Below are 24,332 nucleotides of genomic sequence, written 5' to 3' on the forward strand. Positions count from 1 at the left end.
CCCAGGAATCCGGCCCCGAGACCGAGCAGGGCAGAGCACCCAGGTGAGGCGTGGTACCAGCCAGCTTCTACTCGAGGGACGCCCAGCAGGTCCCCGGAACTTTTCCCCAGAGACAGGTCCCGGCAACAGGTCCGAGGCGGGGTTGGGTGGAGCCGAGCTCGGCGGCGGCCGGTGAATCAGCACCGCCCGGCGCCGGGGTCAGCCCTCCCAGCCAACGTCAGGTCCCGGGAGAAGTAGCCGGGCCGCTGACCACCCAGCCACTCAGGGCTCGCTGGGCCTGGGGAAGGGTGACGTCATCGTAGCTGGGAGGTGTCGGAAGGCTCCACCAATGGGAGACAGGCAAAGTGGCTTGCTTTCTGTAGCTCTTGGCCAATACTAACAAAGCAAAGGGGGCCCGGTTGTCGGTAGAGAACCAATGGAAAACAGGCAAGGAGCACGAGGCGGAGTTGCGAATCCTGTCACCAATTGGAAAGAAGGGGTGGAGCCCAGGCCTTGTCAAGCGTGATCAACCAGAGAGAGGAGCGGACCCTGAGGGGCGGGGCCATGATGCCCTCCCCCAATCGGACAGGGCCAGGGGCGGGGCATTCTTTGGAGTACCCAATGAGGAAAGCAGCCGAAGCGGGCCTGTCAAGAGAAGGGGCTGGGGGCGGGGGGACGGTGAGTCGGGGATAAACACTCCGCGACGGTGGCGGCTGCTGCTCTTCTCCGGGTTCTGTCACGGTGTCGGCGGTGCCCAGCTCACCGGTCCCCTCCCCCTTCCCGCGAGAGTCGTCGCCAGAGAAGCTCTCTCAACCCTGCTCTGTGGGGTCCACAGCGGGGCGCGGGTGTCCGGCGGCTGCGAGCCCGTGGGCAGTGGGGGTTGGTCCCGAGGCTCCGGCCCCCGGTGCAGAATGGCGGCGGCGGTTCGGATGAACATCCAGATGCTTCTGGAGGCGGCCGACTACCTGGAGCGGCGGGAGAGAGGTGCACGGGGACGGGAGGGGTCCAGCCCCGAGTGGGGTCCGGGAGCTCTGAGAGGCCCAGCGGCTCCAAGGGTGGTTGGAGGAGCGGAGAGCGCGACCGCGGGCGCTCCCAACCCCTCCAGCTCTCCCCACGCGCGGTCCGAAGAGAGGCCGCCGCTGCCCCGAAGGCAATGAATGGGGGTGGAAAAGGGACGCTGCCCCCGGGGTCCTGAGCGCCGCTTCCTCCCCACCCCGTCTCAAGTGGGTTGCCGGGGCCCCCTCAGCCAGGCCCTTGGATTACCTCACCGGGGCTCGTCCCGGCCGGCCCCCAGGGCCTGGGGCCGGGTCTCCCAGCCAGAGGAGCAGCGCTTCCCCTGCCCCCCCATCCTCCCTTCCCCGGCTCAGGCTCCCGGTGTTTGCCCCGCACCTTCGCCTGAAGCTGATCCCACTTAATACACACCAACCTGCTGGACGTTGCCAATGGGAAGCCCAGACTCCATGAGACTTGCTGTGTCTTTCTCAACAATGAGCAGCTGGAATGCTCCTTACACCTGATCCGAATTGAGGATATTCACGCAATTAAAAAAGAAAAAAAAACAACAATCATTGTTCTAAGAATTCCACCTTGCTCCGTTTAATCATTTCTATGATATTCTTTTAATGAAAAATAAATCATTTTTTAAAAGGAAATACTGTGGAGGGGAGAGAGTATTGAATGTTCTGGGCTCATTCATTAACTGGATCCTCCGGTTTTCTAGAAGCTGAGCATGGTTATGCCTCCATGTTACCATACAATAACAAGGACAGAGATGCCTTAAAACGGAGGAGCAAATCCAAGAAGAATAACAGCAGTAGCAGGTAATTTAGTAAATATTTCCTTTTCTCTTTTAGGTTATACTGCAGGTGATACAAACTGCAGAATGGAAGTTGCCTGTTGTGGTTATAATCCTGTAAATGAGGTGGTGATCGTGATTCAGTAACGTGCGCATGGTCTTAAGGCGTTGGAGGAAACCGCCCTCTGGGTTGAGGGGACTAAAAAGTAAAGAGAAATGGAGATATTTTCTATTTCTTTAGGAACTTTTTTTTTTTTTTAAACTTAATTTTGCTTTTCTTCCCTTTGGGAGTGAACATCTGGGAAACTTCAAGTGAGATTAGCAACTGACAATATTTTGCCTTCAGAAGTTGCAGATTCAGGGCAAGTTTTCTGTAATTGAAAATACTGGACATTATTCATTTTTTACTTTTCATAGTGAAGATTTTATTTAACCATGTTAAAGTATTTGGCTTGGCATAAGTGGTAGGGTTTCATATTTGACGTGTAAATTAAATACAGGGATTTGCATTGTTTATAATGGCAAAGAGGAATGACTGAGGTCAAAGCCTGCCTTTTTGGTGGTGGAGGAACATATAATATTAAAATATTAATATGCCACAGTCCTTTTACGTTAGCCTTATAGTTCTTAAAATTTGTAAATCTCACTGGAAAGTATTTGGTTAATGGTCAATGAAATCACATATTAAAGCCCTGAATGTAGTTCCTGATACATGTGAGTACTCTGTTGATGCTATTGTACCCTTTTTTTCCCTCTTTGCCCTTAAAATATAACTAAGTTAGCTAGGAAATCTGTTTTTATTAGATCCATTCAATTAGACCTTTTATTCCAGCAAATTAAAATCATTGACATTTTCATTATTGATTTAGAACCCTTTTCCAAGTGTCCCATTCTCCTGAAAACCCCCTGCAAGTAACTGTATTTGGTTAGCCTCTGTGCAATAATACAGCCCACTAAAAGCCAGACGGTTCCCACCTGAACCTAGAACTCACTTGTTCTTGCTGCCTCTTCTGTCTTTGATTCACCCCATTGTCCTTAGTGTCAGTAGAATCACGGGATGTGAGTGAGCAGCACACATGTGCCGAGCTCTTGATTAGGAAGGCGCGGGAAGGATGAACCTGTTAATTAGTTACCTGGTGGTTTTTCCTTCCCCTCCCACCTTTAGCATTGTCTGAAGGTGGTAGCAAATAGATCTGTGCGTGAGTTCTGGTGGCCTTTAGGAAGGATGTTAATGCTGACTTGACTTCCGCGGTGGTACAAAACAATTTTTGTGTTGCATTTTGCTATGGTAATTTTGTTTTAATTTTTTGTTAGATCTTTGAAGCCTTTTGGTCTATTTTTCTGGAAAAGTGTGGTTCGTTTGTTACTTTAATTCTTGTCCACTCATGATTTGAGAGGAATTGCCCACACTGATAGTCAAGGCCTGACTCTTAGCACTCTGTTTTCTCCGAAGTTTCACAAGAAAGTTATTGAAGGGATGTTCAGTGGTGAGGGAAAAAAGGGGACGTTGTTGAAGAGAAGTAATTAGGAAAGAAAGGTAATTAGGAAAGAAAAATAGTGAGAGTTGAGAATTTCAATCCAAGAAATAGATTCTTTCTCTTCTCTTGAATGTCCAGCTTTACTCCTGGAAAAATGGCTGTACCTCCAGATCTGGGGGAAAGCTCTACTATTTCTATCAATGGATGGGATTTGCTTTCTACAGTGAGACAGGAGACCACCACAATTGTCCCTGTTTCTCGACTAATAATGAATTCGTGCAATAACTGAAGTGGTGCAAGGATCTCTGAGAGGCCATGACTAAACCGGGAGATGACACCAAGCAAACACATGAAGCAAGAGCAGGTTGTTGTGTTTAAATGTGATCACTTCCTTCATGACCTGTTTGGAATGACCCTTACCTGAGCAGCGAGACGTCTCCCCAGAGAATGCAGTTTGACCCTTTGATTTGAATTAGACTTATATCCAAGGCCACGTATGGTCAGGATTTTGAACTGAGGTAAGGACGATAGAGAGATTACTGCTGGTTTACATAACCATCGGTAACAGTTTCTTTTTGTTAATTTAGGTTGAAATGCTGGCCTGTTTGCTTGTAGAATCGGAGGGGTTACTTTTCCTTGGACAATACAAAACAAGATTTAGCCACAGATCAAACTTCTTGGAAAATGAAAATGCAGATCTCAAGTTTTTCTAATTGCTTGTTTAAAAAAAACAAATGAAATTGTGAATATTGGGTGTTTTGGAATCATCCAAAAAACTAGGGGGAGATGAAATCTTCTCTTTTTTTTCCTTTCATACTGATTTTTGAAATCAGTTACTAAATATTTAGAATTGAAATCCAGAGTTCTTAAAGGTATCTTTTGCTAAACTGGTAAAGCAGGCATTGGCACTCGCATGAAAGAGGAACTTTAGCACTATCCACCCATTTCTTTTGTGAGACACTGGCTATACAGCTGACTTGACATGGTGAGTCTTCGTAATCCCAAGGACTAGTTTGGCCTGGTTATCTTTTTGTTAGAATATATTTTTAAATGGTGACCTTTGACCTTTATCAGTGATTCCAGAGTTATCGAATCTTTTCAGTAACCACATGGAAAATGATTTTGACACAAGGCATGTCTGTATTCTTACAATGCTTTAATTAAAAAGATAAATGTTTATCCATCAACAGAGTTGGCAGGCAGCCTCTGAACTGATCATTTTCTGAAAGGCCTGCTTTTTATTAAAGACAAATTGAGTTTCACTAAACCAAATGCACTTCAGTAATGCCCTAGCCATTTGATGTAAGTCCCCTTGTGAAAAATCACCATGTGTTCAACACTCTTAAGTAATCAGATAAGATCAGTAGTTTCCAAAACTCTGTTCAAAGTTTGGAAGGAGTTGTGCTGCTTATGGAATTTGTTAAAAAGATTATCTTGGGGATTACGATTTTTTTTATATGTATCTTCAAAGAATCCAGAAATTTGGGGTGAGGGTGCCCTATGTGCTGTTATTTTGTGTAATCAGACACCGTGCTCTTTTCAAATATCCACCCTGCCCTCCACCACCTTCCCAGGTTGGTCCTTGGCTGCAGTTAAACAGGGAAGTCTTGACCAACTGTTGTCATATACTTTCATCCATTTGAAAAAAATCTGTCAGACTTTGAACTTGTTACTCCTTGTTAAAACCAGAATGCCACGTGCTTTAAAGCCAAAGGTTTGCAGTTGCAGGCCTGACTCTTGTTAACTGTGATACCCTGCTGGCACTGCAGGAAGTGTACCTTCAGAAAAATAGAACTGAAGAACGCTGAGGGATAAGCAGGTGAATCAGTTTAAAGCTTTTAAGTTAACAAGTTTTGAGCTTCGCATAGCCTTTGTCTAGAAAACAAATATTCTAAAATTTGAAATACTGTCATTATTTTCTTGTTTTCCCTCCTAAATAAAAACTGGTATCCGAGGAGACTTGTGGAAGTGTTTTAGTGTGGGATTGGACATTTCCCATTTCAAGACTAACCCCTCCCCACACACACCCCCCACCCCCAGCCTCTGGTGTGAATGAACTTGGTGGTGGTGGCCCTCGATGTAAATGGGGGGCTAAGCACTGAGGGAGGTACTGTTCCTCCGTGATCACTGTGAGAATTTATCTCCTGGGCCCAGTAAGGTTCCCGTTATAGCCCCGCAGAATTCTTGACCTGAGCTTGGTCATACTTTCCTGAGCTGCTTAGATTCCAGAGAATTTCCACAAGAAAGGTCAAGATTCAGCTCCTTTATAATGTGAGGAGCTTCCTCAAGTTTATTTATAAGGATATAAGGGCCAGTTAAGGATGAGTTATGTGAGGAGGACACTGAAATGGGCACATTCACTGACCTCTCGTGACCTTCGTGGAAACCTGTCCATAAATCCTCAGGCCAGGCCTTATATTCAAGGTCAGCTGTAAACACACTAATAGTATGATTTCACAAACACTGCCGCTTTCATCCAAGGCTCTCTAATCACTTTTACAGTTGCTCCCTCATTGGCCCATTCTTGTTCAGTGGATAATTGGCAATAGTTGTTATTTCCATTTTACCGTGGGGTGAACCGAGGACAGGATGGTAAAGAATTTTATTTCTTCCACAGTCCCAGCCAGTGGACTTCAGAGTTCACCCAAAGCGCTGCCTTAACCAGTCTGTCGTCTTTATGTTGAGCTGAGTTCTGGAAGCCCCTTCCCAAAAATCACTTGGTAGCGACTTTCAGGAGGTCGTACCTGATAAAATAATAACTTCAGGGAGTAGAAAGATTGAGGGAGGAAGGGTTATTGTTATGCACTTAAAACTGTATCCTACAGTCACACAATTAGCATACGATTTTGGTGTGTAGTACATCCAGAAAAAACTGCAGGGCTGGGGTGGGGACGCCACCTCCACTGTTCTGTGCTCGGCCTAGAGGATGCTTTGTGGTATTAAGTGACCCAGCTCCACATCGCACTCACTGTGCAGCTGTTTTACTCTTCGTGTAAATAGACCCCTTTTATTTCCTTTCTTCAAATGGATTACTTTCCCCCTAGGGAGGGCATGCGTCTTAGTTTGTCACTTCTCCTTGAACTCTGTTGTAGATATTTACATTTATCTCATTCCCCAAGGGGACTGGTCTCTTTAGGAGGGCCCTTTCTCTGTCTTCTCCCCTACCGACTCGGGAGAGAAGGAAGTTAGAATCGTGTTGGTGTGGAGTAGTCCTTTAAGACAAGAATAATCTTAACTCTTATTGTTCCCTCTTTCAGATCGACTCACAATGAAATGGAGAAGAATAGGTGAGTTGGGGATTTGGGGGGCGGGGGCCGTGTTTTGTTGTATTCTTTCTTCATCAAGTTGAGACCTGGTTGTTCCTGATTTCACATAATGAGCACCTGATATATGAGTTCACTCAGGGCCCTCTGATCAGCTCTGCCCGTAAGCCACTTAGCCAGACCCGGGGGCTCTCTTGTTGCAAAGACCACACCCCCAGCCCTGACCCCCGCAGCCCGCTCACCCTTCCTGAGGAGTGACCTTCTGTGGGACTGTCACAGGCCAGAGCATTTTAGGTCAGAGGCCATGTTTCCACAAATAGTGTTTTTTAAAAAGTATATGCTCCTGAATATAATTGGTCATGCTGTCTTAAATCAGGTCCACACAGAGATTTATATATATACACATACATATGTGTGTGCGTGCGGTTCACTTGTGAATAAAGATTCTCAAAATTCAGGCAAATACACACAGAGGAGAAAGAGGCGATGGCAATGCACTTGGACGAGGCCGGCGCCCTCACTGGGCTCCATCTCGCCACAAGCCTGAGTTGCTTTCTTACCGGGATTACCTCTTGCTACTTATTTAAATCTTTATTTTTCAAATGAGGTAGCCTAGTCGTTCTCAACTCTGGTCACACACTAGAATCACTTGCAAAGCTTTTATTTTAATGGTTTTAAAAAATACTTTTATGTTAAATACAGTATACACATATATACTTGGGGGCAAGAAAACAAATTTTTACTTCTGCTGAGTTTATAAAATAACTTTCTGTTAGAGAATTTTTCAAATATACAAAAGTAGAGTGAATAATGTAATCAACCTCTTTGTATCCATCGCCCAGCTTCCACATTTACCAATATTTTGCTAGTCTTGTGTAATCAAAACCACCCCTCTCTGTGGAGTATTTTAAAGCACATTTTCTTCTATCTCTAGTAAAGACTTAAATCACACACACACACACACACACACACACACACTTGCTTTTACCATGCTGAAAAAAATTAATAATTCTTTGTGGAGCTTTAAAAAAAACAAAAAACACCCCCCCCCCAACGCTGAAACCTCACACCCAGCAATGCTGATTTAATTGGTTTGGGCGGAGACTCCGCACTAGTATTTTTTTAAAGGCTCCCCGGGTGATTCTTATGTGCAGCCAGGGCTGCAAACGATTGAACAAGCCTCATTCTGGTCTCTGAGCTCCCATAAATTTGAAATACAGGTGACCCATCCAGATCGAGGGGCCTTCTCAGTGCCCTGCACAAACAGGAAGATGGTGTGTAACGACGGCTCTGTAAACACGTGCGGTTATTTCACACGCCTCTTTGAAGAGGGAGCCTGGTTCTGAAAGCCAGGATCTGGTGTGTTTCATCGGCGGAAGGGCTGCCCAGACCCTCCCCTTTCAGTTTCTCTGTGATTGTGATGACCATGTTTGAAATCAGAGCATCTTTATGCTTTAGGGATTTACATATCATGAACTGGAAACTCAAAAGTATCTCTTCTGAAGGCGGAAAGGCAGTCAGATGTGGCTTCTCTCTCTCATCTTTGGATTCTCTCCCATCTTCCTGCCTTTGGGGTGAACTGGGGAAACCGGGACTGTTTCTGCTGAAAAGCCTTTTAGTCCTCCTCCTCCCCACCAGGCATTTATGTTTATTACTCACATTTCATTATTCACCTTCAGGTGAGGGCTCTTAGACGTCCTGCAGCACCGTGCCTGCAGGACTGCCACAGAATGTCAATTTTGTCATTTGTTTTAGCTGATCAAGAACATTTTTTTCTACCTACGGTGTCCCAAGAGCTTGTGCTCAGTACTGGGTATTAAATAAGTTCATACTGGGGTATTAAATCAGCTGGTCCCCATCCTAGAGAAATGTAGTTTGTCTCACGAGAAAGACACAGAGACAGTTTCAGTTAACACACTGAGCGCTGAGATCGAGGTACGCACGGGAGGCTGTGGAGGCAAAGATTCCAGAAAACTGGATTTGAAGCCATCACTGGGCAAGCTGCTTATAATTCCAGTTGTTTCCAGGTGACCCGTCAACTTCTGCTTATCGAAGGGTTGGCTATCTAGTTTCCTTATTGTACTTTCTCTTTTTGGAATTGGGTCTTCTAAGGTCTTGATAATTGTCTTCTCCAGTCTAGAGCTTGTGAACAGAAGAGAAGGAAGGACTCAAAGTTACTTAATTTAACCCGGCATTGGTTGCCGCAGTCCAGGGGAGGAGCCGAAGGTTGTCGGGTTCTTCTCGCTTATTAGCGTGGATGCTTCCAATTTTAGGGTTTTGAGGTCAGCTCAACAGCTGCTCTTGTCTCCCTGGTTTTAGTTGCTGAATCCTATGAAAGGATACCACTCTGCTGGATGCTAATACACTTCTGCCGGTTTTCACCTTAACATCACTTTTTAAAAAAGAGTGGCATAGCTCTCAAAAAAAAAAAAGCAACTTAGGAAAAGAACTTCTAATTGGATTTTTTTTTCTCTTCAATATTGCAAAGTTATTATACTTGTGTTAGTTATTTTTCACACAGAAACCTTTTCTGTGGCCCTTTAGAGATTCTGGATAGTTTGTGTTCATCAGGACTCCCCTATGAGGAGTTCAGCATGGCCCATTTAATAATAATCTTGGCATTGGGAAGATAAAAGACTTCTCGAATGGTGAAGGTGGGAGGTGGTGGCAGCCGCAACCGTATTTTCCATCTAATAGACCAGGTGTTCATGGAGCCCAGGGATGCTGGGGACTCGGTGCTGGGAATCCAGAGCCCAACAAAGACCACGTCCCTGGGGCCCGAGGGCTCAGTGTAGTCTCACTGTAGGTACGAAGCTGTCACTTGACTGTGCTTCTCCAAATCTTAATTGGGGGGGGGGGGGTCTAGCCTCTGAAGGAAGCACCCTTGATAAGCATGTAGTAGTTTTTGCTTTTTAAAAAACTAATCGCGTAGAACATTTTGAGAAATATAGAAAATCATACTCAAAAGTTGAATCGTCCCTCATTCTAGCAGTCCAAGGCAACCCATGGAACTTTGAAATATCTCTTTCCCACTGTTTGGGGGAAAATAACTTTTAAAAGAATTTAGTGTAGAAAGTTGAGAAGTTCAGAAAAGCACCAAGAAAATAAAAACCACCTGTAATAAATAGACCTTACAGCAATAACAGGTGCTGACTTCCTGCTAAGTCCCATCCCGCAGATTTCTGTGCGTGCTTTTTTGTTTAATCGATACGGGATCGAATAGCAAATCATTTGCTTCCTTTCAAGCTATGTTGTGAACATTTTCCAGTATCATTAAATCTCCTTTTCTAACATTACTTGTAGTGAATGCCCAGTGTTACATCATATAGATGTGTCATAATTCATTCAACCAACCCCCTATTTTAGGGTTTCCCCAATATTTCGCTAATATAAACGATGCTTCCTTAAACTGCCTTATAGATAAGTCTCTGTCCGACACCATCATCATTTCCTTAGGACAGATTTGTGGTTATGGAATTAATGGTATACATGTTATGGTTTCTGATGTTTACTGCTGGATTACCCACCAGGCAGGTTATAGGCCATATTTCCTTAGACCTTCACAAGTTTACATTTTAATGTAAGACTTTTATGAATTTGATAAGTAAACAAAAAACAATGACACACAACTTGTTTTAATTTGCATTTCTGATATTACTAGCACGGTTGAACAGTTTTCATCTCTTTGGCAGTTTGTGTATGTATGTGAATTACCTGTTTAATAACCTTTGCCCAATTTTCTACTGAGGAGTTTATCTTTTTCTTTATTTTGAAAAGGTTCTATAATACAAAGGGTATATATGAAAGAGATGGCCCCTTTGTATTATTTAACTATCCAGTTTATCATTTACCTTTATGGAGTCAGTCTTCTCTCACTATTTGAAGTTGCTGCCTCTGTTGTGTACTGAGTTCTTGTTTGTGGCTAAGTCTGGTTCTAGATTTGTTCTGTTCCACTGACCCACCTCATCTGCTCTTCCTGAGACAGTATACATTGTTGTAATCATTGACGTTTTAGGCACTTCAGGATCCAGTAAAGCAAATCTCTATTCTCCCCACCTTCTTGTTTTATTTTACCATGTTCTTAGCTCTTTTCACCAGTTTATTTTTCCCTTTTTTTTTTTAATTTTTAACTTTCAAATTTTTTTACAGGGGGGTAATTAGGTTTGTTTGTTTATTTAAATGGAGGTACTGGGGATTGAACCCAGGACCTCAGTGCATGCTAAGCATGCACTCTATCCACTGAGCTGTGCCTACCCCCACTGCAGTTTACTTTTCCTGATGAATTTTGCAGTCACTCCTTCAATTCCTTATCCTCCAAATTCTTTGGGGATTTTCAAAATCCAAGTTAAATAATTCCAATGTAAATTAACCTTTAAAAGTTCATGTTTACAGCGCAGCGCTTTCCAGCCAGGATGTGGTGTGTGTCTTCATTTATTCAGATCTCTTTTCTGTCTCCAAGTACTTTTGTAGGGTTTCCATGTAGATCTTGCACATTTCTTGTAAAAGGTATCCCTGAGTTTGTGTTTATGTATTTTAACATTGCTGTTGGTTTTCCATTGTAATGCCTAATTAATTATTGTTGGAATACGCAAAATCTTTTAGTCTTTAGTTGTTATGTGCCCTTTACTGAAGATAATTCTTCTATTTCCTTTTCTTAGCTGGGAATTCCTCTGGTCTAAATGCCTTCCAATGAGCCCTTCAGCAAATGGAGGCTGAGTGAATGAATGCATATACGCTGTGGCCAGTGGGTTGAGAGTCAGGTGCTCGAATGGGCTGTTTTTCAAAAGAAGGCTCTAGCATCTCCTTTAATTGCCGACACCCGTTTTTCTGGAATGGTGCACATGCAGGCCTTGCTGGAATGAGGCAGCTGGTCTAGAGAGATTACCTCTGCCAGAGTCTTCTGACCCCCATGACAAAAGATTTTTGTGTGTGCTCTGTGAGGAGGACTCAGCAGCCTGATCTAAGCTGTTATTTTCATCCGGTCCAACAGTATTTCAGTGGCATCTGGTCTGGCATGAGAAACCATTCCAGCCAGGTCTCTTCTGGCAGGATGTTCTAATTCACTGCAGTTCCCTATAGTTGTTTCTCTGGGGTCCTGGCTTTTCAGATGGCCACGCTCTGCGTATCGGAAGGGGTAGGGCCTGCCTTTTGCACTGCGCCTGAGCTGTGGTGTGCATTGCGCCACTCTTACCGCTACTGAACGCCCTTGACCACATTCAGATTTCACCCTGGGATGTCGTAACAGACCCACACTGCTTTGTTGCCACATGGGGCGAAGGGCACAGCCTGGTTGTTACAAAGGAGTGAGATAGCTCTCCGTGTGCAAAGCTGCTCTATGGAGATGGTGCGGAGGGGCACTCAGATCTGTACCACTGGAGTCCACCTTTCCCAGACTACACCTCTTGGAAGAACTTAGAGAAGAAACATGCTGCTTATTCAGCCAGTTTCCAGTCCCCTCTGGGGAACACTGGAGGCACCCCCTGACTTTTGTCATAGACGTGAATAGTCTATGGGAATAGGTGAGATTGAGCTAGCAAGTACTAGTTATAATATGCATCTTGTATTTTTTAAAAATACGGGCTCTAGAAAGGAAAAATTAAATACTTGTGTATTGAATACTTCTAATAGAGAAGTGATTTTATTAGTTTAAAACGTAGCCCCCGTGAGTCGCTGTTCACGCACCGTCCGCTGAGTGCCGTGTTTCCCGTACGGCTAGCGTGTGTCACCACCGTTGTGTATTTTACAAAGATGACTGTCACAGTTATAAGAAATCTTCAGAACCTTCCAAGGTTCCACTTAAGTCAGTAATAATGATGCATTTGGCGATTGTTTATGAAGGGATCATTTTAGAAACAGGAGACTACGTTTTTCCTCAAAGCATGACTTGTAGTCTCCACCTGGATTTTTTGTTTAACCCAATAAGGCTTTGTTCTCAATCCAAAATCTGGAAAAGGTTATGATCTCTGTGACCTATAATCACTTGTAGGGAGTAATTTTTGACCCTTTAAAGGGTCCTCTTAGTCTATACTAAATACCCTTTTTTTTTTTAATCACTATAGAGTTTACACATACCCATAGCTGAAATTATTTTTCAAACTCCAACCATTCTATAGGATTTATAAAGCTATTTAATTGGCTAAGTCTGTGTCCACACAAAGGAAGGAGAAAATAGGATATTGTTTATGTAACTTTTTTTTCCCCTTCTTTGGTTAATCATTTTAGGCCCAATTTTAACAAAGACTAGTACTCAGTGAGGTCCCGTGTATCATGTTCATTAAGTAGGGCTTTCCTCAAAGAGAAGGGGCATGCATTACCAAGGATACCGGATTCTGCTCTTAGGTCAGCGTCTGCAGGTGCATTATTATTTCTAGGCTCCAGGGGGTTAACGTGAAATAGAAGACTTGGTCACTTTCATTATTTGGTAATGAAAGAAACAGAACATTCGGAGGCACAGGAGGCCTGCAGCATGCAAATGAATGGGTAAATGCATGTGATCTATTTGGAAAGGAAAAAAGCTTCTGATAGGCTATGAGAGCAGAAACCTTTATGGAGAAGTTAAGTCAAAGGAGATGTGGATGAGGGAAAAGAAAGAATGATTGGTAGAGGGCAAAGGGGAGCCCATTCTAGAACTTTCAGCGGGAGCTGATATTTGTCTTGGTCTGAAGGTAGCTCAGATAGATAATTCTGCAGTGATTTGTTTACATGTTTGATCACTCCAGCTAAATTTTAAGTCCAAGGCAGGGACTCGGTCTTACTTAACGTTTTATCCCCAGCACCCAGGAAGGTGGCAGTGCGTAGCAATCCTCAGAAATCTAGTGGAATAAATGAACGAAAGAGCCAAGGGTACGTTTCAAGATTTCTGCCTGTGAACCTAATTACTTATCTGCCCTCTGCACTGGCTGCCATCCTGTTCACTCTGCCCTGACCTGACTCGTTCTTTTGTCATGAAAATCTGAGGGAGGGAGTTCAGTTACACCTTCAATAAAGAAGAGTGACCTCTGACAACAGTGCGTCCCTCACAGTCACACACATACACACAGTCACACACACACCTGATTTCATACCATTCCTGGCCTTGACTACATCCAAGTCAGGAAGAACTTTAGGGCTGACACAGTAAATTCAGGGGCGCTCTCTGTAGACAGCACATCCACCTATAGTCTTCTTTTGTTGCATCTTTCCCCCAACTTACAATCTCTTGGCCTGAGAGAGAGAGGCATAGATAGAATCAAGAAGTTCGAGTCTCAAGGCAGAGATAAAACAGAGCAGCATCCAGAACTGTCTGAGAGCAGCAGCGAGCCCGGGGGCCTTCTGTCAGTGCCAGAGCTCGGGGCGGAGGCAGTGTCCCAAACAGCCCGGAGCCCACTTCATTAATGACTTCCTTCACTTGGCATTTTTAATTTCCCATAATTCATGGTTGACAAGAGTTAAGAAAAACTGCCAACAGGACTGTGTGGGACCCAAATATACTTTATATTCAGCTCTTCAGTGTATTTGGAATCTATTCTGATGTTAACCTCCCCCCTCCCCTGCTATTTTCTGAATAATGCGTTCTTGCTCCAAGGACTTGCAGTCGTATCTCTCTTCTTAAGTCTCTTCCTGGGAATTTTTTCTTCTCTTCTGCACTTGAACTTGTCTGTCTCTTCCTGTATCAGTATATTCTGCTTTTAATCAGGAAAGATTTAAAATACAACTGAATAAGTGGTACAGCACGTTCCTCTTCATTCTTTCCCTTTTTCAAACATTTCGGCGGTCTCACACATTTATTCTCCTAGGTGAAGTTTTAGACTAATTTCCCAGCATTAAAAAGTACACTGCTGGGATTTCCCCCCCCTAGAATTATGTTAAATTTGTAGACAGACTTGGGTCACATTGGCATTTTTGCTTCGAAGGTTCATATCTAGGAATGTGCTGTTTTTCCCGTTTGTTCGGGTTTTCTCATGTCAGCACAGTTTTTATAGTTTTCTTCCCAGAGATGCTTCCCAAACAGTTTTAAGTTTGTTGTTAGATATGCTGTCCCTTCTTCCTGCTGTTGTAGGAGATACTTTAGGTTCTCTGGTTATGGATAACACATCCAGAGACGTGCTTGGATTTTCAAGGTCGATACTTACTGCCCTGACTTTCATTTGCCTTTGGCTGTTGCACTGGAGATAATAGGCGGAGGTCCCGGGGTGCTTCGGATCCTTCCCTCCCGACCTTGGCGTCCCTCCCAGCCCTGCCTCTTCGTGATGTAGGTGGCCACCAAGGAATCTTCCCTTTGGAAGCGTTAGCTTTGTGAAATCCTTGCTAAAGTTTTAAATGTTTTAAAAAAAAAAAAATAGTACCTTTAGCATAAGTGAGATCTGCATTTCCATAGAAACTGGGTGAGATTTTCCATTGAATCTTTTAATGACAAGAGATGTCCATTTTCCTTAAGGAAGCATTTAGTGAATTGGATTTTACAGCCAGTCTCTATTTGCCTAGTGAAACACTCTTGAGTTCCCTATTGATTTTGAAAGGAATATGATAGGGTTAGAATTATCTGTGTTTGCTCCCAGCAATTATCTTTCCTCAAAGGAAGCTAGGATTGAAAGCATAACCACCACCATATGCAGAGCGCTTCATGTCAGACCCTGGCCAGGGGCTTCCACACCCTGTCTCAGTTAATGCTCACGGTGGTCCTCGCGGGGAGGCATTGTTGTCTCCTCCCCACCCCACCCCACTCCACTCCCCCACCCCTGCCAAGGAAACTGATGCTACGTGGAGTTAAGTAATTCACTCAAGGCTGCACAGGAAATAAGTTGGCAGAGCCAGGATCCCAAACCTTTACCCTTAATCACTACACTCATATTGGGTTGTATAGTGACTGACAGAGTCAGAATGTAAAAATAATTAAAAACAAAAATAAATAAAACTTGAGATACTAAAAAAAAATTACTGAACAGAAGCTCTAGTTTGAAGTTCTAGTTTGTATCTAGTTTAGTTATCACTAGTTAGAGACCACGTTAGATTAACATCAGAATAGATCCCAGTCAGCATCTCTGACTGTAGCTCGGATCAAAGATGGGTTTCCTCTGTGCACCTGGAGACCAGAGGTGTATCAGCCCAGTCAGAATAAGGAGGGCAATATTCCTGAGAGTCAGCAGGTGAGGTTTGTCAGAGCTCATCACCTACAAAGCAGCTGGATCGGTGCAAAAAGAGGAGGCAGTTGGGGCAGGAGGGAGCCAGGATCTGCCACTACCCTTTTCTGCTGGGGGTGGGGAGCTGGGAGGCCTGTCTTGACAACAGAAGGAGGTCTGTGTGAATACATGATGAGAGGGGATCAAGCACGGGTCAGATGGAGGTATTGAGGGGCTCCCTGTTGAGAATATGTAGTGAAACCCCTGCTAGTTCCCCAAAGAGGAGTTAGACCTGGGTCTCAATGGGACAGGAGGCCCCTTCTTGAAGGCCAGAGCCCTGGGCCAGGGAATGGCCAGGGCTGAGGGCTGGGACAAGAGCTTGGTCTACTAGTTTTGGATCTGGGCGCTCCATGGGTGCCCAGGGCTGGCTGAAGGGTTCCAGGTCCTGGCCTGAGGGTGGGGGTGTGTCTCAGGGTTCAGGACCCTCTGTGGGAGCAGAGGGGTCTGTGTCCTTTCTCGTCTGGTTCAGGAATTGAACTTCACTACTGTGTGGTGGAACTGGGCCTGCTTCATACATCTCTTCCCTCTCCTGGGGTTGGCTCAGGTACCGGCCTGGGGATGTGTCTGCAGGTGGGCAGGGCAGCCGTCAGGCTGGAGCAGGCCAAGGAGGGCACTGCCACAGACACAAGTTGGCCTTGATCTCTCCAAAAATCCAGAAAGCTCTCTGCTCCTATTTTCATAAAAAATAGGCCGGGAAACACTGAATGAACGTGTATTATGGTAAGCGTGAATTAGGCACGTGGCTTATTTCGAGTTTCACAACTGGGCGTGTTCTTTGGAAATGCACGTTTGGGTAGGGAAATTGTACTTTCTGGGCTAGACTCCCTGGGTAACTAGAAATGATGATGCATGGAGAGATGACTTTATTATTTTTATCAGTAGACAAACTTCCTTGAAAATTTACATACTCATATCTGTAGATAAACCCACGTCGTAAAAGGACCAGTATGACACTGTTCTGAATCATGCAGTCTTTGCAAACAATGAGCAGGCTGAAAAATGTCTCAATCTAATTTTAATTTTTGAACTTGAAAAAAAAATTGGGTCTGTAAACTTTGTGGAGAGTATTGGACTGCTGTGTAAGTGACTAGTCATACTTCCTCATGGTGTTTCTAATAACATGATCTGTTTTCATGGCTCTTTTTGAATGTTACCCGAGGTGAACAAAAACATTTTATACACAGATTCTGTTTGGGGTTTTTTCCCTCGTGCAATAGTGGGAGGCGCAAACCCCTAATGTGAGTCTTTGTTTGTGGCCATTCCAGGTGGGCAGGTTTTCAGAGCACGTGGAAGCCTTATAGTAAGGCGTTTGGACCATTACATCTTCATGGCTCAGGACTGAATGCTGGACTCCTTGAGCTTGTCAAGGCTTAGAGGGCCCTTGGAGAGTCTAGGACCACCTCGAAAGCCAGATGAGGAAAGAGGCTCAGAGCAGATGAGGCAGGGGGCTCAGATCTACCTGTGAGATCTGCCTTGGGGGAGCATCCCAAAGCCTTGATGTGAAGGGTGTGCATTGACTTCCTTGGTCAGTATCAGGCACATTGACCTGTATTAGAGCTTTATGAAGCAGTTTTCTTCATTTGATCCCAACTTTTACTAGTACGACAAAAAATTTTAAGAGGGAAAAAAATGGGCAAACTAAGCTTTCCGGTTGTCTCCCAGTTCAGTTGGAGAGTGGCCTCCCAGGCTCCCGGGAGCTCTACTCCAGGTCGCTCTGGGGGAAGGCAGTGGATGTGTGTCTAAAACCCCAGGACCCTGCACGCTGCTGAAGGTGCAGAGATGTGGTAGGGATGGACTCTGCCCCGAGAAGCTTGAAGTCTAGAGGAAAAGATGACACCATCCAAGCAGCAAACATGCATTAAGCGTATGGGAGGGGAAGGCACTGTGACAACCTGAGTAAGTTGTCGCCCCCACTTTCTAGGGGGTTGGCAGCAAATGGTTAACAAATACCAAAAATTCCAGGCAGAACAGTGAGTTTCCCAATGAATAGTATAAACAAATAAGTACGCAGACAATGGAGGAATCACTATGGACTAGAATGGCCTTTGAGGAGCTGGTGGGCTGAAGCAAAAACACTGAATCTTGGCTGTTTCTCACATTCATGGAGAATCTGCTAGGTTCTCGGATAAACCAAGGTTTCAGTGAAGTATTAATTTCCAGAGTTTTAGGGACTCCTGTGCATCTGGTCAGTCTGTACCAAACACCCTCTCTTCAGCGGGTCTCTGCGTCTTGTGCCCCACGTGGCCTTTCTCCCGCTTTGTCCCCCTGCGCCATTCTGTCGCGTTCCAGGACCTGCGTGTGGTCACCTCCAGCTGTCAGCATGCTTGTTAGCATAGCAGTACCACTGACGTGCTTTTCCCTTATTTTTAAAAATTTAACTTTTTGAATGGTTGCAAAACCAAAAAGTATAGCAAATTATTCAGTAAAACTACCCCCCCCCCGCCCCTGTCTGACTCTCCCGACCCGTCTGTGCCTAGGCACTGTTAGTAGTTCCTTCTGTGTCATTCTAGACTTTGTCATACAGGAAAACATGAATATAGATAATTATTTCTCCCCCATTTTCACCCAAAGATAGCATGTTATTTGCATGGCTCGATATCTTGCTTTTCTTCACTTAGCGCTGTATCCTAGTGCTGTTTCCTTGTAGAACGTAGAGCACGTTTCCAGTCTGTTTCCATAGCTGCATGGTTCTCCACTGTTTGGATGCACCATAGTTTATTTGATCAGTTCCCTATTGGTGATGAGTTGGGTTGTTTCGAGTCTGTGCTATTATAGATCAAGTTGTAACAAATAACCCTGCCACATCTGTCATTCACGTGTGTAAATATCATTTTTGGCAGGTGCAGGTGTAGTGATTTCGTGATCCTGAAGTGGGAAAGAGAAGCATCAGTTCAAAGGATTCTCTCATTGGCATGGCATTACTTTCTGAACTTGGGTGTTCTGAGGTTCACATCATAACCCAGAAACCTAGAAATAACCTGATACATGTGCTTAATAATAGTGGACATTAGTCTCCACCCTTCCACCTGTATTACAGACTTAACTTTAGAAAACCTTGGATTTTGCTTTTCCTTGGTTTTTGCTAGAGCTGTCTAATTTCAAAAGATGTTCATTTGGCCAGAAGTCATCGCTGACATTTGCCATCACTGGGCCTGAGTAAGAGTAACTTGGGACTCTCTGAGAACTTGTTCTCCTGGGTGCCTTCTGACCGGCTAGTTAAGTCTCAAATGCTACTGTGATCTTGTTTTCACAGACGGGCCCACCTTCGCTTGTGCCTGGAGAAGTTGAAGGGGCTGGTGCCACTTGGTCCAGAATCAAACAGACACACTACGTTGAGCTTATTAACAAAAGCCAAATTGCACATAAAGGTAAGTGCCTCCTGTGACGCCTTTTTATCTTGACCTCCCCAGTGAACATTTGCTGTTATGAGGGACATCAAATGTGAATCTCCAAGGCAGTCCTCTCCTCTGAGCGCCTCCATCATGCCTCTTGGATGAATCCCAGACTCAGCACGTCCAGAACCCAATGGAGTAGTTCTCCCTGCTGTGTGCCGGAAGTTAAATTGTCCATCCAACTGTCCACCTGCTGGTTCAAGCCAGACACCCAGGCTCATCCTTGATCTTGTCATCATCTTGCTCCTTAGTCATATGTCGACATCCAGGACTTCCATGTTTCACAGTCTGCTCTATTTCCATAAAGTCCATCATCTCCACAGTAAACTCCTGAGGGGTCCCCTCAAAGCTCACCTCCATGCTTCCCAAGAGCAGTCCTGCCAGAGCTCAAATCAGCATGCCACCATGTTTAAAATTCTTCTGTGGCTCAGGACACACTGTGTCACCAGGCCTGCCTGACCCGGCCCTCCCCTGTGTGTGCAGCAGCAGCTGGTGCCAGACGCTCCCCTTCCTGCTCCAGCCCTTCTTTCTGTCCCTGGCACTTGTCAGGTTCTCTCACCACAGGGCCTTTGCACGTGCTGTTCCCACTGCCTGGTATGCTTTCCCTTCCTTTCTTCACCCAGTTAATTTCTTGTCATGCTTCAGAACTCAGCACAGGTTCAGCAGCACAGGGAAACCTCCTTCCTGCAACAGAGAGTTATTATTATTGGGCATATTTCTCTCTCAACACATGTCACAATTGACGTCTGACTGGTTTGTGTGACTGTTTGGTTGCCTCCATCCTCTGTTAGAATATAGACTCTACAAGGGAGGCGACCTGGTCTTTGTGTTCACTTTGTATCCCCAGCACCTCTCGGAGGGTCAGAAACCGAGTCAGCACTCGGTATGTGGCTTAAATAGCCCCTGAGAGCCAGAGCCACAATCACTGTTTAGTCTGTTTTTATAGTCAGAGTCCTGACCTGACAAATGTCACTTGGATTATGGTTAGTAGCCTGCATACACGGGCGTTCTGGGGGAAAAGAACCCCTGATTAGAGCAAAACCACCACAATTAGACAGTCTTCATAATCGGAGAAGATAGAGATCTGTTAAAAAAAAAAAATCCATGGAGATGTGTTCTCTAAGCTCCTAGGTTGGACAGTTTGGAATCAGGACTTCAAAAGGGACTATTATTTCCGTAAGTGAACTGCGATCTGGCATATGCCACAGAGAAGCGCCTGTGTCACTGGGACACGTGCAGAATAGGCATACTTTGAAACGGAAGCGTGTTTCCTGAGCTCCCGTCACGTGCAGGACTGTAGCTCAGAGCCTGGGTGTTCAGGGCATCACCACAGACAAGGGAACTGGGCCGGTCTTGTCAGCCTCACCGTCGAGGGTGCCGGGATCCCAGCGCTGTGGACACCGGAGAAGTTAGATGAGATTGGGAGGCGCCGGCATGTTGGCTTCCCATCCCTGCGACACGGCCAGTGGCTCCTGAGGGCCACCGGCACCTCTCACGGCCGGGCAGGGAGAGGCAGGGTCGTTACCAAAACGGAAATCCACCCGTGAGCGCCAACACCTGCCCCTTTGACCCGCAGAAACTTGAAGATTGTGACAGAAAAGCCATTCACCAAATAGACCAGCTGCAGCGAGAGCAGCGGCACCTGAAGAGGCAGCTGGAGAAACTGGGCACCGAGAGGATGCGGATGGACAGCACTGGCTCCGCCGTGTCCTCCGAGCGCTCGGACTCCGACAGGGGTGAGCCCCCCGCCCGCTGCCCCTCCCGCCGGCCCGGCCCGGCCGCCTGGCTCCCCGGCCCGAGTTCCCCCCACCCGCCCTCACCCCAGCCCCCCTGTCTTGTCCCCCCAGAAGAGATCGACGTGGACGTGGAAAGCACGGACTGTCTCACGGGCGACCTGGACTGGGGCAGCAGCAGCGTGAGCGACTCGGATGAGCAGGGCAGCACGCAGAGCCTGGGCAGTGACGAGGGCTACTCCAGCTCCGGCATCAAGAGAATAAAGCTCCAGGACAGTCACAAGCCGCGTGTCGGGCTCTGAGAGAGAGAGAGAGGGCGCTCGGCTGCCTCCCGGACGGCTCTGATTAGGTAGCGTATCGGACCTGCCCACAGTCCCCTTGCACGTCACCTTCCGTGTCCCACCTGCGCCAGCGTCAGCTTTGTACAAGTGTTCAGGGGAGCACTTAGGATCATGGGTTTCTGAGTGCATCCTCTAGCTTCTCTCTCTCTCTCTCTCTGTACAAACTCGTCTCTGAGAGACCGTACATTCCAATCGATTCGAAGCACCCAAAAATTCTTAGACCGAAAAAGCAATTCTCACATCTCGGCCATCTCCCCCTCGTGTGTACTGTCCCCTCCCTAGTGTCTCCCAGTCCTTTCTTCCAGTTTGCTGGCTTCCTACGTTCCTTGCCCAGCAGAAATGTCCGAGCGTGTCTCGTGCTTAGGAAACTGAAGGAAACAAACTTTTCAAGTTGAGATCCTGAACTCAGAACTCCAAAGTAAGCTTTGAAAGTGGCATTTAAGAGCACTTAAGCCTGGCCCGCACCCCCAGGGAGGAGTCAGGGATGCCTCCAGCGCCCTCCCTGCACGCACAGCCCGCGCTCACGCCCCCGACCCACGTGCGGACGGAGCAGTACTTGTGACTCTCAGCTGGACACCCGGCGAGCGCGTCTTTGGGGTGGCCCAGCCCGTGGAAGGTCCAGCATTGTCTGTTCGCACAGACACAACGGTACAATCTGTTTTTGTGCGCCGTCCCGGGGACCGTGCCGGGTACCGCTCTCCTCGAGCCACGTTCCCCTCAAAGTTGGTCATCCTACTCATCTCTGGAATATTTTTTTTTCCTACCTCAGAGATAAACGAGATCTCCATTTCCCACTTAACGCAAAGTGATTATGCTCTGGTTTTTTTTTCCCCCAAATAAGCGACATTTGGTCCAATTCTAATCTATTTTCCTATTTAACTTTCAGCAATAACTGAGCTTTGGGACTAGCTGAGCTAGTGTCCATCATCAGTGAAAGGAAAAATCCACATTTCTACGCCCTGTTGCAGGTGAACAGGAGGGGATGGTACCCTGTTACTAGAATTCCTCTCCTTCCCACTTATTTTTGGACACGCCCGGAAACTTCTTTATGGAGGCTTTTGGGTAGATAGTTTAAAAGGCCGATTTTCCTTTTTGGTTATGGTTTCTCCCTCAAGTGGTCCCCCACTTTGTAGCATTTTTATTTAAGCTAAAACAGAGCACATGTATATGTACATAAGACACAGTAAATCTATAAATACTATTTATTCATTTTATATAAAACTAATGTAATGGGAAAGAAATTCTTATGACTTTGTGCTTTTATAGATGTTCTAGAAACTTTGTATGTAGGTAGCTACGAAATTGGTTCACGCCCCTTAATATTTTAGCATTCATATTTTTGAGGTCTCAATGTTTTCAGCCTCTGGCGAATCTTTTTCATTGAATTTGAACCATTTGTAAAATCTGTGACGCTGAAACAGAGTGTGTCACAAGGTGATGACATTCCTAGGCTCCACAGACACACTGCAACCTTAAGGGCTCAACGGCTGAAGCAGTGGCGGGGCAGCCAGCGGGCTCCCCGGGCCCGTGGTCCCCAGCCCGCCCAGCCTCCCACTCCTCAGCGCCGCCTCCTTCCCCACGACTCACAGTTCAAACGCACTCCACGCGGAAGCTCATTCTAGACCCCAAGAGAGTCTAAACAAAGCAAGGTTACTTCTGTGTTTGTTTGGTTTTGCTTTTTAATGATTCTTTGCCGTATTGAAACAAAATCTTTTTGATTGGAAGTCGCAGGTTCCTAAATGATTCCAAAGTCATCTGTCATTCTTCTGGTTTTGGTCTGCTCTGGTTTTTCTCTTCGTTGCCGCTTTAGGGAGGGGGAGGGGCAGGTGACACAAAGGAGGTTTTTTGTTTTGTTTTGTTTCTAAATCGTTGGAATCTTTTCCAATTACCAGCTGAAGATTTGCACTGAAATACAACTTGTATGCCTTTTGCATTTTTAAAGCCTGCTTCCTGAATTTAAGCAGAGTGATAGTGTTCAAAAGAGCCAGCTCAGCCTGAAACATGTTTGAAAAAGATATAGCTGCACTTTGAGGTCCCTTTTGAATGCCATTCGCTGGACCTCAAGCATTTTGTTTAATCGCTACGTTCAAGCGCCTCACAAGTCCACGATGCTGGATGCTGTTTGGCATCGAAAACTCCAGACTTTGGGCAAAGCTTGTGGGCTTGCACTGGGGGAGGGAAGGGAACAAAACTTGTGTATCTGTTTGTTTAATTTAGAAATAAGGCATCTGCGAGATGCCATTATTTTCTGTGTTTTAATTGTTGTGCCTTTGAGTTAAACTGCATTTTTGTCTTTTGGTTGAAATATGAAATGTACTGTCCCAATATAAAATAGTAATTATTTGACCTTTGCACTGTTTGTCTGGTCCTTTTCAATTTGATTGCATATAAATGTGGAACTTGATAGATCTCTATATTTTTAATGCACTTGTGATAAACTGACACCAGGGTTAGACATGCCTTTCAGAGCTCGAGGTAGACCGAGTCGGCGTGCCAGACAGGCCTCTCTCTAACCAAAACTGTAACCTTCAGGACCAGCAAACTCAGCCCAAGGCAGCTAACCCCCTTCCCCACGTGGCTGATCAGCAGCCCTGATGCGCCAACCTGTCCTCTCATTCACTGATCCACCAGCATGACTGTTAAGAGCTATACAGTGGTTTTGATTCTGTTTGGTTTTTTTCCTTTTTTAAGCAAAATGAAAAAGCTTTCTTTTAGGGTTGTTGTGGGGAGGGGACGGGCAAAGATATAAACCCCAGCCTTTAAGACTTTGAACTCTTGTACGTAAATATAGATGTGTGTAAATATAGGCACATGCATATTTTTATGTGAAAACTCGTTTTAACTAAAAAGGAATCTAAACTACACTCTTATTGATACCGCTGCAATGCAGATGGGAAGATAAGGGTACGTAGTCCCATTTAATTTCATGCAGTGAGAAAATACATAGGTGTGCTTCTGTTAACATCCCACAAAGCCTGGCCTCCAGGCCTGTTGGCTCAGGATGGCAGGCGGGCACCCAGGGCATTTGTTTCCTTTCGCTAAGCAGAGCTCTGGGCTTCAAGGTGCTCGTAGTGACTGCTGCTCCTTTCTCTAGTCACAGATCTAATGCTAGTGACTCAAAGAGCAGGACCTAGATTTTCCTCCCTGTCAACCCAAAACGAAAATCATTTCAGTGCCGATTCAGGATCGACCA

The 24,332-nt window shown here is 45.5% G+C and overlaps 1 protein-coding gene across 2 annotated transcripts; it reads left to right on the forward strand.

Moving 5' to 3' along the window:
• Positions 1-582: 582 nt before the first annotated feature.
• MXD1 (MAX dimerization protein 1) lies at positions 583-23,485 on the forward strand. Of its 2 annotated transcripts, none has more exons than XM_074341278.1 (6): positions 583-963; positions 1,700-1,799; positions 6,510-6,539; positions 18,927-19,041; positions 20,642-20,801; positions 20,916-23,485. In XM_074341278.1, the coding sequence occupies exons 1-6, from the start codon at positions 891-893 to the stop codon at positions 21,098-21,100; spliced, it is 663 nt and encodes a 220-aa protein (XP_074197379.1). In that variant the 5' UTR covers positions 583-890; the 3' UTR covers positions 21,101-23,485. The 2 variants fall into 2 exon arrangements, with proteins under 2 accessions (XP_074197379.1, XP_074197378.1); XM_074341277.1 differs by having other exon boundaries at positions 610-963; positions 20,913-23,485.
• Positions 23,486-24,332: the final 847 nt, after the last annotated feature.

This window comes from Camelus bactrianus, chromosome 15, assembly GCF_048773025.1.
Source record: "Camelus bactrianus isolate YW-2024 breed Bactrian camel chromosome 15, ASM4877302v1, whole genome shotgun sequence".
Lineage (NCBI taxonomy): Eukaryota > Metazoa > Chordata > Mammalia > Artiodactyla > Camelidae > Camelus > Camelus bactrianus.

What these genes read in the sequence shown, in the direction of transcription:
- MXD1 (XM_074341277.1), top strand. Translation starts at nt 891, where the DNA reads ATGGCGGCGGCGGTTCGGATGAACATCCAGATGCTTCTGGAGGCGGCC. An exon ending in CCTGGAGCGGCGGGAGAGAG is followed by an intron (nt 964 to 1,699) that starts GTGCACGGGGAC and finishes CCGGTTTTCTAG; the next exon opens with AAGCTGAGCATGGTTATGCC. An exon ending in GCGCTCGGACTCCGACAGGG is followed by an intron (nt 20,802 to 20,912) that starts GTGAGCCCCCCG and finishes TTGTCCCCCCAG; the next exon opens with AAGAGATCGACGTGGACGTG.